Source organism: Trachymyrmex cornetzi, unplaced genomic scaffold (assembly GCF_001594075.2).
Source record: "Trachymyrmex cornetzi isolate Tcor2-1 unplaced genomic scaffold, Tcor1.1 scaffold1462, whole genome shotgun sequence".
Lineage (NCBI taxonomy): Eukaryota > Metazoa > Arthropoda > Insecta > Hymenoptera > Formicidae > Trachymyrmex > Trachymyrmex cornetzi.
The window spans coordinates 598,355-619,184 of record NW_017296051.1 but is presented as its reverse complement, the minus strand read 5'-3'; the positions used below and the strand labels follow the sequence as shown (position 1 = coordinate 619,184).

General features: G+C 41.5%; 1 protein-coding gene across 1 annotated transcript in view; it reads right to left on the bottom strand.

Moving 5' to 3' along the window:
- Positions 1-650: 650 nt before the first annotated feature.
- Glut4EF (Glucose transporter 4 enhancer factor) overlaps positions 651-20,830 on the bottom strand; it is a 93,060-nt gene continuing 72,880 nt past the window's right edge. The window contains exons 6-8 of the mRNA XM_018501993.1: positions 4,432-4,538; positions 2,750-3,002; positions 651-2,670 (exon numbers count right to left, since the gene is read on the bottom strand). Of these exons, the coding sequence (XP_018357495.1) occupies positions 2,458-2,670; positions 2,750-3,002; positions 4,432-4,538 (573 nt within the window). The 3' untranslated portion in view covers positions 651-2,457. The remainder of the gene's footprint in view (positions 2,671-2,749; positions 3,003-4,431; positions 4,539-20,830) is intronic.

Genomic DNA, 20,830 nt, shown 5'->3' with positions numbered 1-20,830 from the left:
TTCTTAATACATTAAGTTCAATAATTATAAAAAAAAACGAGGGGCTATACAAGATAATAACACGTAATATACAAGACATAATATACAAGAATATAATTATATTAAATATACAAGATAATTATACTAACGTACGAACAACGATCGGGAAATTGGAAGAAACTTTTATTAGCGACTGCTGCTTTTAGTATAGTATACATTGCAACATTTCGCTGATTTTCTTCCGTGAAATACGAAATACTTTGTCATTTATTGCATTAAAATCTTAATTGATCCCTCATACGGCAGACGTATTGAATTACATTAAAAACAAAAATTAAGCAATTTTTTTCTTGTGCTATTCAAAGTATTTTTTGTTTCAATTTTTCTCACAGACCAATATCTATAGTCAATATTTTTCTTTCAGTCTATGGATTTAAAATATTTTGATCAATTAAGAATAGTTAAAATAAATTTGTAAATAACATATATCTTAATAAATATAAATATATATAAATACGTATGTACAAAAAATAAGTATATAATTATATTTATAAATTTATTTTACAAATACGATTTATCTCTTTATAAAAAGAGTTCATTTTTATGTATAGAGAACACTCGTATATTTTCTAATAAAATCCGAATTTGATTTCTAATGTAACTCAGTCGACTACGATGAGAAATCAGGAGTCATTAATGTTGAATCCTCTTAGGACATAGCGCTTACTTGCAAAGTTTGTTTCATCAAATTTGTCAACATATAAAATTTGCAAGTGTCCATTCGTTATCGCTACATTAGAAAAATTATCGAGATCAAACGTTGTATTTCGAAATAATCGATTCGAGTGGATAAATCGTCCCGCGAACGACCCGAAGCGAGAAAGGAGTATAAGAAATGACGTAGATTAGACTATACAAATGTGATGTCACCATTCTTCGCGCTCGCGATGTACCGCCTGTTGCGTCAACATATATCGGTCAGTATGTCAGATTATTTTATAAATGTTTTTCTAATAAATATTACATTTATAAAATTAATCGATTGATTACATATTATGAATGTAATACCTTCTCTAGTAGGCATTACACTTATAAAATAACCGACGTGCCTGGCCAATATGTTGATGCAACACGCGGTACATGTATGTATATAAGTGTACCTGTGTGTTTAATGAGTGTATGTACGTGATCTGGAGCGAAATCTTCAAATATTAGATCGATCGATTCAACTGCGCAGCCCTACCCCAATACGCGCGTGCAGCTCCTTTGTTGGCGAACACGGTCTTAGGTCGTCAGAAGGCTAACAAGGCTAAGTCCGGTATACGGCGACGCATGCCGTGCAACATATAGTGCCTCTTTAACGCGCGAGAGAGAGGCTTGAACAACAATTTTTTGAATTATTTATCTGGCAGTATAATTGGTGTATAAAATTTTGTTTCTTCTTTTTTTTTATCTTTCCTCTCATTTCTTTACACGCCTTTGCGCTTTCCTGCTCGATCCGCGGCAGATCCAATAAATTTAGATACAATATCACAATTAGCAGCTCTGTTCCACGCGAGACTTACCAATCTTGCTTGTCTGCGTTCGTTTAGCATTGAACATCGGTCAGACCGAACATCGATTCCGCCGGTCTTCCCTTCGTCCGTCAGATTCGATCGCTTGTTCCCCAGGGATTGGCCGGACGGCGTCCCTGAGGATTGATCTAACACTTTTAGTTCCATCATTACCGAGAGTGCGTTAACGTTTGCGCTCTTAGCGGAAGAAGGAAGATCTATTGCAATGACCTAAGAGACGGTTCGGGAATCAGCACTTCGAAGGACATGCATGCTCGCTTCGAATGCGAGTGCGTATCTCATTCGTACCGAACCAAAAGGTTCTCTTTGTTAGGCGAGTTGGGAGCGAGAGAATGCAACAGTTTGAGGTCGCCTCGCTCCGCACGCCAATTATTCGCTATCTATTTATAATCGAAAAGTCCCTCGTTACGGCTAAGGGACCCGGTCGGAGTTTGCCAAGCGCAAAACACGAACGAGCGGAAATCGTTCAGATAAATCTTACGTCGGTAACTTCCTCTATGAGCACTAGAAAAGTGTTATATCATGCACGATTATCAACCCTATAGAGCTACCCGCCAACCGTAATTATGGAGAGATGTTTCTCTTCGAAACTCGTGCATGCCGTCTCGACGACGGGAAACAGAGAGCAGAGGAAGAGATGCTGCTTTTACGAGCTTTGCATTTTTGCTTTTTCATAAGAAGTCCAGGTATATGCTGGAATAACTCATAGGGTAACACTTTTCGCTACAACCGGCGATATAATTGGCGGTTTCGCGTCTCGTGCTCCGAATGCGGGAGCTTTTATCTTCGACGATGATTGGCATTTGGCAGTTGGTGTTAACGTTCAACGTAGCATTGGCAAACTCTGGGGTCGACTTGACAAGGGTTTCCGCCCACGGACGTACGAACGGGGCGGACGCTTGGCCTATTCGCTGCAGAAACGGGTGCAGGCCTTCTTCCACCTGCATTGAGTGCACCAGAGGTCACGTGAATCCATACCGTAGATCTTGCGACATTTCTTAACATCGCTGCGAGTTCGCCGCGGAGAGGACGGCTTGCCCGTGGACACTGTCATGTTCTGTTGATGACACGCCTGCAATGGCCGCGGGGACAGTTTGATGTGTTTATTGGGTGTACCCTGAAATAAAAGAAGATAAATTTAGTCGGACTGTATTTCCCGTAGTACCGGTTTACAGTCTGAACGCGCGATTACCTACCGGCGATTGCGAGATCGTAAACGTGTTGCTCGGTTCCCTGACACCGACCATTACGTTCTCGATAAAGTTACTCGCGGCAGGAGTCGCCTCAAGACGAAGCTGCTTTTGATACTCTGGGTCCTCGTGCGGCGGTCTTGCCATGTCCCGATGAGACATCGTGGGAGGTGAACTCATGTGATCCACAGCGACTTCCTGATAGTAGAATTCCTCCTCGTGATCATCCTCGCTGTCGCATCCCTTGGATTTCTTTGGGCTATAAAATAAAACTTATCTCAGTTTGCTTTCAGTCTTTGCTTTCTTATCCTCGGCATCGCACAACAAAATTTCAAAGTTGTTTTTTTCTCACAGAAAAATATTTTAATTCGTTACTTCCTTATATTCAGTTTTTCTCCTCTCTCTCTCGCACACTCTTCAAGTCAGCTGCTTCTATATCGTTTCTCATTTTAATTAATAGATTTATTTTGTTATTTATTTCGTGTTATTTCTTATAATAATATTTTTAATGATATTTATAATAATAATATTTATACCTGTATTATATTTTATTATTATTTACTATTACTTTTACTACAATGTATTTTTATCTATGTATAATCATTACATATGTATGAATAAATGTATGAGTATTATGAGTGCGTATGTATCTCTGTATAAATACAAGTATGTTATCTTATTAAAATCAAGCTAATGAATGTGCTAATATTTATTTTCGTATCAATGTTATTTGTACTTTTATTATTAATACGATTAGTATTCTTTTTCTCAAAATTTTGATGATTTTATTTTATGCATATATAGATAATCCTAAGTATAATCTAATGTACAGTAATACATAAGTCTGAGTGTTTTCCGTTTAGTGATACAAATTGACACCTATATATTCTACCCTTTTTGGCATTTCGTAAGAAACAAACACAGTATAAGTACCTGTCAATTTGTACCAAATGGAAAGCAACGAGCATAAAAATTAATCTTATATATATCGTGTTATTACTAATGTCATTGATGTGCAATTTTTTTACTATATTCCTATACTATACTGTTTTTTTTATGTATACGATATATTTAGACTCAATAAAATTATATATTATCGTTATTAATATTATATTTCATTAATCCATTTATAAGAAAAAATGTCAAGAAAAAAATCAAGAAAGATTGAATCGTCGCAAGAAGAGAGGAGAACTATAGAAATAATTGATATGTCAATTTATATAAATATTATGTAGACTTACGCAGATGGATACGATCATTTTGTTCCGTCATCAACAACTCCCGATACCGAAGTGGTGCGTTATGAGCCAGACAGCAATTAATTTTATAAGCTCTTGGGAGTTGCATACTCGAACTAGGGTATACATTCGTGCTGACGTTACAATGGTAACCGATTGTCAGCGCTTTGGCTCACGGAAAATATTTAATGTCAATAGCGCGCTCTTTCCCGGCTGTGGGACCAACTTGATGGCTTGACCTCGCGCGCGTATTCCGCCTCGACCTCATAATGCGTCTTAAGCTGGTTCTACATTAGTCGTATCGCAGCGTCGTAAGCGTTGCGGTCCAATCAACATCAATCTAGCTCGACTCTGATTGGACCAATGCTTGCGACACTACGATGCGATTAATGTAGAACCAGCTTTACGCTTACGTGCGAGGCACATATTACATCTAGGGTATTAACTTACCCCAGAAGCAGATGTGACTGGCGCACATGTTCTTCAATAAGTGCGACGGTCGCCTTGATTTCGAGGCAACCCGGCCAATTGCACTTGAAGACCACTGCCGCATTCGCCTGAAAACAGAAAGATGATAGTCGTTAATGATCATCGACACGAACGGTGTACATACATCACGTGGTGATAGACCCGATAGAATTCAATAGAACTTCGCATGTCCGTGAGAACTTCACGAAAGGGAAAAGGGTTATGTGTGTTTGTGTGTATGGGCAGCTACGATTTATTTCAGCAAACATTGTTCCCAGTTCCATAACCAATCGGCACACCGTGATGCAATTCGCGCATGGCTCACGCTGGCAGCAGGACTGCTTTTAATCATCGAATTGAATAGACTGTTTTCATCGATTGAAACACCATCCATGTAACATTTTCCAATGAACCCCCCATTCCAAAAATAATTAATATTCCCTTCATTTTGCTATTAAAATGATTCTAATATTTATCATTAATATAGCCCGTGTTTGCTAATTAAAATAAACGTTTTATTGTTTATTTTACCACACACATCAATACACTGCAGAGTTCAAAAAGCCCCCCCTCCCCCCCCCTTCCCTCAATATCCTAGAATCCTTCTATTTATTACTCCTTTTTGTATTTCAATTGTCATTAAATGGAATCATTAATTTTTACGCGTGATCGCAGATGAGATATCGTATGTTAATCTATAAGAATTCGAACATCTTAAGACAGCCCTGCGTCGGAGTCACGCCAAGCCGAGCAGAGAGGAAAATCGATGCCGTGCGGCAGCCGCGCCGCGCGCACGTTTCTTTGTTTACATCGGCCGGCCGGTAGCGGAGGCGCCGCGTTGCGCCGGTCACAACTTTACGGTCACGTGGTATTGATCGCAGGAGAGCGAGGAATACAAGCCCACGCGGTCCGCGACGATCGCGTGTTTGAGCGCGAAGGACGGGACTTGGCATTTCTCACGAGAGCGAGATAAGTCCTCCGCGCTCACGTCCTCACCTGCGTGTAATCGTCTTCTACCTGGGTGACGATTACCGCGGATGATACCCGGATCTTGCTTATCCCCGGGCGCACATCCAACGTGGATAGAATGACAATTGCAAGTCGCTCCGCTCAAGGGGATTCGGAGTACATTTACAAACGGATCAGTCTTAGCTTTTAATCATTTGATCGCATTTTCAGCAGTAACTATTGCTACAAAGAGTTAAGCGTAGATAGTAAATCGAAACGAATCTGCCTTGAAATAAGCATTGAATCGAATTTCGATATTTTATTAAGCGGACGCGAAAGTGTTACGTTTCTACGTTTATTTCTAACAAAGCACATCGAAAATCGATCTCGCCAGTTTCTATACGTGTCGACTTGTAAATTTATATAGATTTAGAGATGTTGATGTAGCTTGACGAGCATAACCCGGATGTGGCTAATTACTTGTTAACGGTTTTACAATCATCCCGGCGAGAGCACACGCGACGCGAACATTTTCCAACGTAACGGCCTGAACCAAGAAGACAATCATGAGCTCGTTAACACGCTACAGTGTAGGACGCCCCTTCAAAGCATTCCGGATTAATAAGCCGTCAGACTACAGCGAAAATAATTCGCTTTAAGTACGCATTCGCGCGATAGCACGTCGCCGAGCCGTTCGGTCTAGCTAATGAGCGCATGAATATTTACGAGTGACTTTAACGACTGCACTTAAGACACGATCTTGGAAACCGCACCACCCCACACCACCGTCGATCGCTTTCCTCAATTTTGCGCGGCTCGGTTTACTACGCGCCATTAACGCTCGCTTCTTTCGATTCTCACGCGGCATACCGGGTGGATGGCACGACCGACGCGTGACGGGATTAGAGAGAGAGAGAGAGAGAGAGAGAGAGAGAGAGAGAGAGAATGCGATGATAAGCGTTCGGAAGCGTATTGACTGAAAGGCGCGCGCGTGATAAGCGGGGTTGCGCCGTTCAGTCGCGGAGAGGCTACCGCTTCGGCGGGCTTTAAGGGCTTCGCTAGTGCAGTGACATCAGCTCCGAAACGGTACACCGGGGAGATACACCGGTGCGCGGTATACCGGGTGACGGGTGGCGAAAGACCGGCGACCGGAAACCCGTGATACGACGTCCCGCGTGTGTATCAATACGTCTGAAAGAGACGCGTCCACAGGAGGCGAGAACGTACCGTTCGGAAAGAGATTTTTCGACGATTTCGGAGACCTTTCGGTGACGTAGGTGACGTTATCTTTGAAACGGTACACACGCCGGGTACATGCCGGAACGGAACGGCGTATGCCGCGGCTCAGCCATTGCCGAGGTCACAGACCTTCTACGCCGGTCGGCAGGCAACGCTCTCCCTTTGCCTTGTCTTGCCTTGCCTTGCCTTGCCTTGCCCATGCCTCTCGGCGTTGGTTTGGCGTGCTCCGGAGAACTTCGCAGCAGTCCTCTACTCCTCTCTACTACTCCCTCCCCTTCACTCCCTTTTTCCACGACCTTTAGGATACGACGCGGTAATACCGATGGCATTAGTCTAGAGGGCACCACGCATTCCGATGAGCATCTTCGCGTGCGCGATAGCGGCCACTGATCGACGCCGATCTACTCTCTCAAATACTCTATCCGCAAAAGACAATGCATTAAAAATATTATTAATTAATTAGAGAAAGAGGTAATAACGGCAGCCGTTTTAACATTTGATCAGAGATGTTATGATAAATGCATGGTGTTTTGCAAATGTAATTTTTGTAATAGTCTACTGAAGATGGTCCAATTTAAACTAAACAATTTATATGACTAAAAATACAATTGTTTTAATTGAACTATTACTTTGCCAAGCTCATTACTTCTTTCTTTATTTAATTAATTGTTAATTGTCTGAGTTATACAATTAGCTATTTATTATAAAAATGTATTTTTTATAAGATTATAAAATATAGGATATATACAAATCATCAGATTAAAAGCATCCATGATTATTGAAAAAATTGCAATGGACAAAACCAATATTACTTATCAACATGTGATTATTGTTACGATTTATCATTTTCACGCATTAATTGTCTGACTGACTTATTTACAAAGTGTTCGATATTAATAAAGTATTCAAAATATAACAATATTTTCTACAGAGAAACAAAAGATTTTGCTTGAAAAGCATATCAAGATTATATCGCCAAATGCAGTTATTATATTGAACATCCCGTTGTGCATGAAGCGTAATAGAGACAGCGCGCTATCGCAAAATTCGATCAGGGGGAAGGCATCTAGAAACGTCCCAGGGGTAGTTACATGTAAAGCTCGAATCACACGATGCAACTATCACACGATTTCTTGAATGATAAGCATCCCAGACAACACGCGTTGTCTAAAAGAGCTTTTTTATGACGTCTTTTAGATATCTTTTGAACATGTCTGTCCCAAACCAATGTCTTTATAATGTCTTTATGACTTCTTTTAAACATGCATGTTATCGGAGATGCATGCTGCTATGCTTGCTTTGATATATTAATGTATTCTAGAAGTAAAATCCACTTAACACTGCAAACACTTTGAAGCATTCGTTGATTAGTCAATTCACAAAATTTTTCTTTCGAATGGTCAACGAAGCATTTGCAGCGTAAAGTGAATCGCATCTCTAGAAGATGTTTATCCAACAGAGTTAAGGCATAGAAGCATATATGCATGCTTATCAAGAATTAGTACATCGTGTGATTTCAGCTTAAGGAACGAAAATCTACCTCTGCATAGTTGTCATAAATTTCTCATCCTAAAATTCCATAACTTTTCCCTGACAATCAAAAATATTTAAAATTTTTTTCGTCCTGATTTTTGGAAACCGTTAAATATTTTGTTGAGAGATCAATTTAGCATAGCAATGTAAATTACAATTAATGTTACCGACATTACTTGCATTTTTTATCGTTGTAGTTAAATTGGTATTTCAAAACTGCGTAGGTGTGCCGTGCGTACATTCAACTTTAAAGCCAAGAATTTTAATATTCCAGAAAATTTTGCAAAAATCTTAGACTTTTCCCTGATAATTCTCCGATTTCTAATTTTTTTGTGGCAACCCTGTCCTGACGGCGTATCCTTTTCTTCGCTGCGTAGTAGGCCGAAGCGCGACGTGGATCTCGCGAAGCCATCTCCCGCGTGTTCGCGTGCGCGCGAATATCATCGCGCGCTTCTCCGTGCGCGCGGGGATGAGTAAGCCTCAAACGCGGGGTTGCCGCGACGAGACGGCCGGCCGCGGTGCGGCGCGGAATGGCGTTTCGTGGGCGCATCGCATGCGATACGACGTTGCCGGCGATAGAGATAGCCGCGGCGGCCCGTTGGGGATGCACACGCATCGGTCGGAGCGCGCGCACCGGGCATCCACCCCTACCGCGCGTCTCCCACTACTTCTGTGCACTGCGCAACGGCACGCGCGCGCGCTCACTACTCGCTCGCGAATATTCGCTTATGTGTATAATGCACACGCGCGCGCGCGCGCACGTCTCTGTACTGCGTAAAGATCCGAGGAGCGTTGTACAAAAATTACGCACGTGTTATCCCGACGAGACGTCCTTGCGTCATCGCTCCCCGGAGTCCTTTGATAAGCGACGTGTGGAAAATTTGTTGTTAAATCGTTTCAAAAACGAGAGACGCGGCCAATGAAATGGACTATACCGTGATTCGCCCCGCAGGAATGCGCTGGAAGTCAACGCCCCGAAGTTCGTTAGAGTGAATGAATCTCGATTCTCGAATCGGCCGTGCGTGCGCGTTCTTTTAAGCGAAAGAATTCGGCGCGGGGCGTCGCAATTCTATTTTCGGATATTCGACTGTATTGATGATTAATCACAATTCGAGCACCTACATGGTGCCGGCCGGCACGCAAAGTCTCGCCGATTACCAAGGCCGTTCTTGCACGCGTTTATTTGCAGGTTGTGCAAGGCTCGCCGTAGCGTTGTTCGCGAATCGAACGTTACGCGTACGCAGCACCGAGCGCCAACGCAAAAATCGATTCCGAACTACACGCTTGACGCTACGAGAGCCCGCTTTCCACGCGGCCTCTCGCTTTCTCCGCGCTAGTCGACTCGTGTCGAGTCGCCCGCCGGCAATTGCACGAATGTTGCGCGCGGCAGGAGCTGTATTTTCCTGCGTCACTCTACCTTTCCCACGACTGCTAAGATTTTCGCGTGCAAACCGTTTTCTTCCGTTGAATCGTGACGGATGTATCTCATCGTCCCGGACATATCAATCCGGTTGTTTAACGTAAAGACGTCGGTGGAAGTACTATTGAACAAATAAAAGTATCTGCATTTTTCCTGCCTGACGCAACTTGGAATGTAAATATTATATGATGCTGCAGTTTGTATCTTTATCTTTGCTTTAATTTATTTAGGAAATATTTTTGTATCTAATACAAACTTTCAGAGGTTGTCATTGCATTGTCTGTAAATAACGATATTCTCGATGTACCGTTTCGTGTACACATCCTGACGTCACCGGCTGCCGACTCTCAATCCCCATTTCGGGACCACGCCGTCGTTCCACGCGGCGATGGGTTTCACGGACATAAGGATATATCGCGAAAGGAAGGAGAGAGAGAGAGAGAGAGAGAGAGAGGAGGGAGAAAGCGAGCACGCGCGAATGGGCGTGAGAGAGAGAGAGAGAGAGAGAGAGAGAGAGAGAGAGAGAGAGAGAGAGAGGAGTCGAAGTCGCCGGAGAGAAGTGGGGAGTCCGGGTAACGCCCGGGAAACCAAAACAAACCGGACTTCTGTGTGTTGGCGCGTACGATGCGCGTCGATCCGTGGCGTGTGGTGAGGGTCGGGCGTTGACCCTTCGCAACACACACCGATGCGCCTCACGCACGAAGTATACGAGGTATACGGGGTGGCGGGAGAAAAATCTACGGGTTTGTTGTGGGACTTTCGCGTCGTAGCGGCGGCGGCGGCGGCGGCGGCAAGCCGTGGCGATGGCGACGGCGATGGCGGGCGGGCGGGGACGAGATGTGGTAATAAGGGGCAGAAAATTTCAGAATATGACTGCATAGACGCGGGGAACCGATAGGGAGAAATCTGACTGAGAGATAGAGAGAGAGGGAGGGAGGAGAGGGGACTGACCGAAGCGAGAGATGCACGAGCCACGTGTGACGCAGCAGGTATACTGACAAAGGCTACGTCGTTGTAACGACTACATGTCGCTCGTCGTCGATGGGTACACCGTTTGCGAACTGGGAGGGCTTTCATTTCACGGTGGGGGGATAGTTCATTGCGACGCGACGTAACGATGCGTCACGCCAAGTAGAACGTACGAGCAGAATCATCTCCGCAGCGCTCCGGAGAGATGCTTTGTTCCAGGATACGCAAGCGCAAGTGCTCGAAAACGTCGCAGCGAACTTATTGAGAGAGACACGAGATGAACGTGGGAGGACACGCGGCAACGAAACTGCCCGACGAAAGCGAGTTTTGGCAATCGGTAGCGATCCGTAACAAACGAGGCAAGGGCGAACAAAAGCCTCGACCCTTTTTTTTCATTTTCCCGGCGAACGACGCGGCCGTAAAATAGCGAGCTGAAAAAAGCACGCTCAGCTGGGACACGTCGTAGCACGCGATTCGGTGCAATTTACAAGGAAGAACCGAGGTCGTCGACACGGAGAAGAGAGACGGAGAATCGTTTCAAATGCCCACGGAGGGGCATGGAGGGGACGATAGTAGGTACCCGTGAGTCACGACGAGGGACTTCATCAGGATGTTCGACGCATCTGATTTGCCGCTTTTCGTTGCATCCGGATGACAAAAGAGGCTGATGTTTACCTACTTATCGTTGGTCAACCTTCGTTATCTGCGTTTGTTTTTGGAAGAACTCAGTTAGGAAACGTACAGTCTGCCTGTACTTGTCTTTCCGAGATAAATAATGGTCACCATAAACTTTAGATCAGTCAGGTATCTTGGACATGAACGTTAAAAAGTTGTGATGATAATGATAATTTCATCGAGAGAACGATTGTAATTCCAAAAAATTTTCCGTTACTTAGGTTAACTGTTAAATCAGCGAAAAACATTGATCTTCGAAAGATTGCTTCTCAAATTTTTTCTCGAACAAATGCATCTTTTTTTTCTTACTTAACGAAATAAGAGAGAGAGAGAGAGAGAGAGAGAGAGAAATATTTGTATTTTTTATGAATTGAACATGCCGATTAAATTAGCGTCGTTCGCTGTTTCCGCACGTTATCGATATTTGCACTCCACCAGTGCGTGCTCGAGAGCCTCTTTATCTTTCTCTTTCCCCAAAGTACAATGGCGCCTGGTAAGCCTTTCGGCAGAAACGAGCGACGACATAGGCTGTCGCGATGTTGCAACCACCGAGCGGCGAATACCAACATTGCTGCTGCGCTCAACCACACAAAGGAGTAGACTCCATATTAAGCTCGAATTCGTGCGCGCTCGCTTGTACATATATATATATATATATATATATATATTCACTCGGAGAATATACTCCAACATCTCGCCTCTTTAATTAACCGCATAACTTTCTCCGCGGGCCGTGATCCCCGTACGGTTATCCGAACATTTCCAGACACGTACGAAAGTTTTCAGCGTTTGGATCTTGCAGCCGGCCATTGTGCGCTGGACTTTATGAAGGTCAGCGTCGTCGCTGAGAAGGCTGCTAAGCGATGGTCGGCTCGACGCTCCACGAGCAAGAGAATCGTACTTGTACGCGTGCGAGAGAAGGAAGAGAAATAAGGAGCAAAGAAGAGAGAGAGAAAGAAATGGCGAGATGGAAGAGGACAGCGCGAACGAACTGTTGAAGCGGCGGCGCGGGAGGAACGGCTGCGCCTGCGCAGATACGTTGTTTACGTCGCCGGTTTGCAGCGTGGACGCCGCGCCGCGGCCCCGTTCGCGTCTTGTTGAAATGGTGGAGGACACCCGTTCAGCGAGCCCACGGCCGATATATATACGTAGAGCCGATGGGAGAAAATGAGAGGTGACGCCGAATGAGGACGATGCACTTTGCCAGCCTTGCGAACTCCGGAGCACCTTGAATTTTCCTAGACAGTATCGATTTCGACCGGTCGAAAAAAATACTATGTATACATATCACGTGATATCTTGCATTCTTCCGTGTTATTTCGTTTCGAATACTTTGCGGATATAATCACGACGATCATATTTTCTTAAAGAACATAAAGAACGAACCTGAAATTTTATGGCGTTATTCCTGAATATTTTCAAACTAGTTTATGACTGTCAGAAGTCTGCGTACTAATTAAGAAAATTTTTTTTGTACGTATCTGAGATAACTCAAAAAGTACAAAGTTATCATAACATCAAAATAACGTCAAAATAACTGCAAAGATTATTAAAGTCACTTCAATCAATCACGATTGATGTTATTTTGACGTTATTGTGACTTTTCTGCTTGGATTAATATTGCCTTTGCATAACTTTATCGGTTCCATAAATACTCACTCATTAGTATGACATTATTAACATTAGACATTGGAATAATACTTAAAAAGAAATTTCCCGTAAAAAAAATATTAAAGTAAAGGATAAAATTGAATTTTAGAAAAATAAATAAATCTAAAGGTACCTGAAATAAAGGACTGCCTTTTACAATTAAGGACGTCTCGTATGTGTGATCATCATAAAGCCTGTTCTTTTTAGCTGAACTTTTGCAGTTCATCTTCCTTCCTTTTCCCTCTAGGAAGAAAGAAGAAAGATAAACTGGTGTAAAAGTTCAGCTAAAAGAACAGGCCTATAAATATAATATAGAATTGTATTTGTATCTTTTGTATTTTATATTCTGTTAATTCGATTGAATTAATCCTTCAAAAATAACATTAAAATTTGTACAGTTATTGACGCATTTAATTTAATATTAATTAAAAGGCACCAATTAATTTCAATGAACTAAGATGATAAAGTTGTATAAAAAAGAACAAATACTAATTGTGAGTATAATATATTTAAGAATGATCCACGTTGCAGATGTAACATAAACAAAATTAACATTTCTAACAAAGAGATTCATTGTATAATTGAGTGATAATTGAGTTGCAATGGATTCACCAGCTTCAGAAGATTAAAAAAGATACTCTATATTTTGACGTATTTCGTTAAAAATAATTAAAAAGATTGGCACGCTACTTCACAGTTGAAATATTTAAAACGTCTTGTGAAATACCTGCGATGATCTCACAAAATCGCGAATTTAGCGAAAACGCGGTGAAAGGTAGAAAGTCGTGAGAGTGAGATGTGTTACATACGTGACAATCGTGAAAACGATGATGAGCGTGAGTCAACGTCGCTCGGGTTAAAATTCACACGAGAATCCTCCCCTTCTCCCGAACGTATCATTAACTATATCTTACACGATTTGTGGGTAAATAGCAATTAAAATGGCTCCGAGCGTGTTCCGATACGCATTAAACGAAACAGACAGGCTCCCAAATCACATTATATATCTTTATATCGCATTTGTTCACAAGCGTACAATTTAATTTTGGTACGTTGACAAAAAGAGAGATATACAGGAGACAAGAGGGAAATTCCGTGACACAGGCAAAGACTTTCACGGGACACTTAAAATCCGATATCCACCGACCGCACGCGTTTAATTTCGTCCCGTTTTTTTTTTTTTTTCCAAGGCCGTGTATCGTCGTTTATGCACACACGGTATTCAATACCGGCGCGGCTGGGCCTCGTTAAGCAATAAACCAGGACCCTCCCCGATTACCTCTCGTCTCTCTGCCTGCCTGTCGCGAAAGAGAAGTTACAGCCGAAAACCGGTAGTACCGTTCGCGTACTACCGGTACGGCTGAAAATACAATTTAAGTACCGACGAGAGTCGCTGCCATTAATTTTTAATTGCGCGCGATGAAATGGCTCGTCGATATACGCGTTACACCGTTTCCGGACGCGGATATGCACCAAACAATTTCTCGGTACAATACACATCGAATATTAAGTACAAGAAAATAAAATGTTAAAGTAAAATAAAATATATTTTTTTTTTCGCGTATCTATGCGTAGATCTCGATTATTAAAAATAACAATCGCGACGCTGGATGTATGTTTTATGTGCCGGCTACGAAAATATCGCGCCGATGCTTTGCGGATTAACATTCGTTCCCCTGTAATCACACTAGCGTGCATTGCGCATTTAATACACGCCGAACTAATAAGGGATCGAAACCGTTACCGTTCACTGATTTTGGTCGTGCCAGCCGACGCGGTACGATAAAGCTGCATTTTTTAAAGGCACCCGCGTATGCGAAACGAGACGGAAAGAGAGAGAGAGAGAGAGAGAGAGAGAGAGAGAGAGAGAGAGAGAGAAATGTTTATTCGAACCCGCTTATCAGCGACGAGGCGACAAAACGCGAGTGCGTGATGTTTCCAAACTCGACTCGGATATTCTGATTCGACGCGTCGCTCGCGTATCGGGCAAGAAGGGTTCAATAACCGACTCAAGGTCACGCGAGAGACTAATTTTATTGCGTAAAATGAGAACCGGTGCGCGATAGCCGGCGAACTTTCGGTTATCCGTCCGATTATCGCTCGCTTACTCGGTAAAAATTAGTTTACGTCCGGTTGCACCACCATTGTTAGCTGACTGCACAGTCAATTAAATTTTCTTTTTCTATCTTGCATCAAAGGAAGAAATATAATTCGAACTTCAGACGGTGCTTTAAATCTTTTGTTCAATTTTTTTACCGTGACGTCTAAACAAAAAATTCGTTGAAAGATATTCAACTATTTTAATCGTTACTCTTTTACACAAGGCATTGACTTTTTATTCTCTGTCAGAGTTTATTTTACATCGCAGCAATTTCTTTTTTTATAAAAGATTCGCTGTGAGTTAAAAAAAATATATCGGCATAAATCATGCGTGTTTAACGTACAGATAACTTAATTAACGCAACTAGATTTTTGAGATTGACATACGAAGCCGATAAAAAAATCGTTATTTTATAGATAACTTAATTAATGCGCGATATTGAAATTTTCATGCAAAAACAATTGAATTTCGGCTCCGTGTAGCAGAAGAAAATTCCAACACTTGAGAAAATAAAAGGCAGTCGATTTTATACGCGTCAATTCGCGTGCTTATTTGTTTAATAGCGAGTGTAGCGTGTTTATGTCTACGCGCTGTGATACTACGTCACGAGAATGCGCATGTATTTACGTCATATAATATAGTTGAACATGTTAAAGATGTTATGTGTGTTTGTTCCGTGCAAACTCTTCGTTGTTAGATATAATCGTATTTTTACTGCAACGCAACGATAATGCGCGCAGACAGTTCTCTCTTTTTCTCTATCCATCTCCCGAACCTTATTACAAAAATATCCACAGGCGTAAAAAGTCTTTGTTTATCCTGTGGCATGCTAACCCCATTATCCAGTACGTTAAACACAATAAGAACACTCCCACGAAACGTGTCGCAATTGTAATTACAGGCACCGTTTCGAGCATCGCCGTTTGTGCAATCTTCTTCGCAGACGAAGAAGTTTTTACGTCGAATCGATTGCAGTAAGAAATGTAAGAGATTCATAATATATACGATCGTATAGTATATATATATATATATATACTCACCTGCAAAAAAGAGCCAAAAATGGGCCAGTGTAACATTACACTGGTTCGTTTTTTTTTTTGTAAATATATTTGAATTTTGACCGGAATTAAATTTCGTGTTAATTAACATAGCGATCTTATCGATGCCACAAAATGTGTGCGAGTCGTTCTGTCATTCCTCTTTCACGTGATTTCATTCGCAACAGTCGTCTCCGCAATCATCATTTGTCTTCGTACTACGCACTTACGAGACTCTTCTTCTTCTTTCTCGTCCTTCCTTCCTCGCCAGATGAATATCTATCCCAAATTAGGACACAGTACCATTCTGTGACATTCGTGAGCGTGTCCGTTAACTCTTTATTACTCGCGTGGAGTATCCAGGACACTCCAGCCTTATATTCGCTAAATATATGAATACGATTTACACACATTTTATTATATATTTATTTAGCTTAAATTATTTCACAATTAAAAAAAATGTTTGCATTTATCTTTACCTGAGGGATGTATAAAATATTGTCAATCTTTACTTAAGTGCACTGAAAGAAAAGATTGGTTGCTGCAACAAATTAGATGGTTAAATATGGCACAGCATTTTTAATTGGCTGTAGCAACTAATTTTTGGTTGCGTTAGCCAATCGAAATTCTATACTGACATTGCGGATAGGCGAACGCAATCAACAATTGCCTGTAGCATCCAAAAATTGGTTGTTGCAACCAATTAAAAATGCTATGTCATATTTTACCATCTAATTTGCTGCAGCAGCCAATCTTTTCTTTCAGTGTGTAAATTATTAAAGAGAATGAAAATTGAGATATAATTTTGAGAAATCAGAAATATCTCGTGCGGGTAATTACATTAACAAAATTACGCGAGTGACGTAGGGTTAACGCGAAATGGTAGTGCACTCTCAATATCTTCTTATACTCTATATATATCTTCTCTTTTTTGCGGATTTCCAAGCATTAAGGACCGGGCCTATGCGTTCAATGACCGTTATATTTGTCAGATCAGTGGCGTGGTATTCGCAAAGTCAAGGTCGTTACTTTCGCGAATCTTTGCACCAACGAGAGTGGGTGGGCACCAGGCAAGTCCGAATTGGCCAATCGGTAATGCCAGTTGATTAAATAAAACGGGAGGACAACCTTACCCTAGGACAGGACTATCTGTGCTTTGCAGACCGATCGCGATTTATCGTGTTTCTCTTCCCTCTTTATCTCTTTGTATATTGTCATGCAATTTGTTATCGCAAATCTCTTATTATTGAGTCATGTCATTGACGAAGCGTTATCTATTTGTGCGTTCAAATTTTTATTTATGTCTGGCACTTTTTATTTGCCTTGTGAAGCAAATTAAAATATCAATGACTAATTATTTATACGTGTATGATTTTTCCAATTCCTCTCTTTTATTATCGAATAATTAGCCAAATAAATAAATGCTCGAAAAGCAAATGATTAATTTTTTACTCTATCAATTGCACAATCGTTTTTATCTCACGTAGTAGTTTATAGTAGCAATTTCGCTCTTGTATATTTTATCAATTCTCCTCCTCTCGTTTCCGCTTTCCCGATTTTTGCTTACTTCCGCAAAATTGCATTATTATTTGTTACAGTTTTTAGACACGGTCGTGCTAGTCACATTTGCGTCCCGACACACCGGATTATAAATCGCTTTGTGATTTTCAGCGTAACGTAACTTTCGCAGGATTGAACTTGTCTCTTTTTCTCCTTCTGCCTTGCGTCTTGCTTTCTCGTTCTCTCACCCACGAATGCCCACGATCGGTGTGAGCCGGTGAGCGGCTCTCTCGTGGCGCGGCCGGCGCGGCGCGGCGAATCAGCTGGGCACGCACGAGCGGAGGGCGAGCGAGCGCGCTCGCTTGAGCGTGACAACGCGATTGATTCGCCGGCACTGTCAACGGCCTTGCCACGCCGTTGCCGTAGACACACACACCGGTTCTCCTCGGCTTACCCAAGTTGAGCAATCAAGTGGGCGAGGCCCGTCTTAGGACCAGTTTACAGTTACGTACTTTGCGCGCGCGTAGGAACGACGTGTATTCGCAATTCTTTTATCATCGGACACGATCGCGACGTGTCGAAGGCAGTCGAAAGCACGAGAAACGAAGCGAATGCAAAACACGAGTCTCACGGACATTCCACGGCTCGTTCGTGTCGAGTCAGTTTGTGTGTCTGAGTTTGTGTTCCTTTCTTCTACCTCTTATCCAGATTGTCTCGCTGCTCCAAAAAATTTCAAAGGCCTTTTCAGATATATCTCACGATCGTGTGAAACTTGACGGTCTTATCTTATTATGCTATTGCAGCTTTTACCATCCAACTATGATCGTTTCCGCTTATCGATAAATTTCGTAAAAATGACAATTGCGCTCGGCTGTTGAACAGTTAATAAATTTCGCGAATTGTGCAGCCGTAGGCGATTCAAGTGGCGACTCACGTAATTCCTGGAGAACAGAATGACGTTGCGTATTATCGGTCGTACTTTCATCGATCATATCGCACGAATGCCGGGTTTCACTGGCAGACTCGGGGAATCCCGGGGAGATAGATGACTTTCCAACCTAAGATCGATCCGGGAGAAAGTGTAGTCTACGCCGATGTCGAAATGGCTTATGTAAAACCTATAGCCGGTTGACGAGGCTTAGCCCGGGGATTAGTCGTGATTCTGTATCTCGACTTGGCAGAAAAAAGAAAAAATACCATATATAAAAGAGAATTGTGCTCTTTAAACTGAAATGTTGACGTACGTACGTTTATTTGCTGGACAACGATGATAATCGGTGGGCAATATTGCGATAACGTTGCTATCCGTTTATCGTGGCCACGAAACGGTCAATAAGTGTTTGTCTCGCTACTACACGCGAGAATGTGTCATCTGATCGCTGAAAGAACCCGTATGTGTCGTTTCGCGACACCGTTGATCACTCGACGACCGGTTCTACTAGAGCCCTTAAATGCTTTAATTGCTCGAGATACTTTCACAGCTGGAGGTCAAGGTAGAACACACAGAGACGGTCGATACGACACTCGCGCGGGCGCAGAAAGTGTCTCGATACGCGGCTAAAAACGATATTTTTTTCTCAAATCGAACGCTCCAAGAAAGCTCCCTCCGTTCGTTTCGGTAGCAGAGATACCACGGGACCGCGCTTTATCCTCATCGTTTGAAAAGATTACCGAAAGCGACGAACCAAGATTGCCCTCGCGATAAAATTCACATCACCTTGAATTTAAAATAAGTGTCGCGCTGTACGATTAACCTGGCTGTCACAAGTATCTAATATTAGACACAGAACGGCGCGCTAAATCGACGGGAGTCACCAAGCGAGTTACAAAATCCATCAACGGAGTACTGGAAAAAAATAAATAAAAAATAATGATAGCGAAAAGTTAATTCCTCAAACTTTTACCGTGACGGTTTGAAAAAAGAAGAAAAAGAGGGCCTAAGATATTTTATATTTCAATCGAACAGTCATAAGATATGAAACACTATAAAAAGCGCCTTTCAAAGACATAATTATCTCGATATGTGATGACTTCGTGATGTAACAAAACTCATCTCGAAGCATAAGATAAATTTTAGTGGATATAACTACGTTATTGGATAAAATGGCAAAATTTATAAATATTAGGCTTTTAATGATACGTACGACTTTAAATAAATTCGTCTTATTAAAGTTTTATGAATACAAATTTATTTAGAGTCGTACGTATCATTAAAAGCTTAACATTTATAATTTTTGTCATATCGTCTAATAGTTGGTTATATCCACTAATTCTTTACTAACTGATGATACATTTATGTCATTAAATCATTTCTCATTGAAGTGAATTCTCTGAGAAGCATCCGTTGCTCCGAACATGCGGCCTCATCGCGTTACGATCGCGCTTGGTAAGGAAGACTGTCCCCTCCCCTTTTTCTCTTCATGCTGTTGGATGGCGATAATAATGTACTTTTATCACTGATTCGGCGTGCGTAAAAAAAAGCAGTCAGGACCTAGGACAACAAGCGGTACGGCACGTCGAGCATGACACGGTATCTCATCCCCACCGGTGGTTGCCAGCTGAAATTCGCCAGCACGCGTCCTTGACTCTTCTCCAGGCCAAAAAGTTCTCTACTACGAGAGAGAGAGAGAGAGAGAGAGAGAGAATGCACAGCTTTAACATTGACTGCAATAAAGAGCTTAACGCTCAAGACGTGACGTAGAAAGCTCAAATAATTAAGCATTCTAGTATCAATGTTATTGCTACTGTTATGTGACTAACAAAGTTTTTTTTATTCTTAGTACATGCATTGATATTCTTTCACAGTATATATTGTTAGCGATTGATATTACCAATGGATTTTGAACATTATGTGGATGTTGAAAAATGCAGATAAGCTCTGCAATTTGACTCTCTTTTATAATGGAATTTATTATTGTTATCAAGAGCATTGTATTTTATCAGGATTATTATAAACATCAAAAAAAGACATAACAATAACAACTATAAAAGTGATAACTATACCAATTTTATATGTAGAATTAATAAATATTTCAATACTTGATATTTATTTACGATAAATAAATATTTAATTAATTGTTCTTAACGAAATAAATATGCACTTTCTAAATATTTAGCTAATATTATTCAAATAAGTATTTATTAAAATTTAGTATATTTTTCTCAATATATTTATTGTAACTATAAAATAATTTATTCAAAATGTGTATGTTTGTGCGTGCGTACTATGTACGTTAATTCATATAAAGCTTATAAAGCTGTCATCTTTAAGTGCACTATATTTCTCTTTGAATGTATGAACTGTTTTAC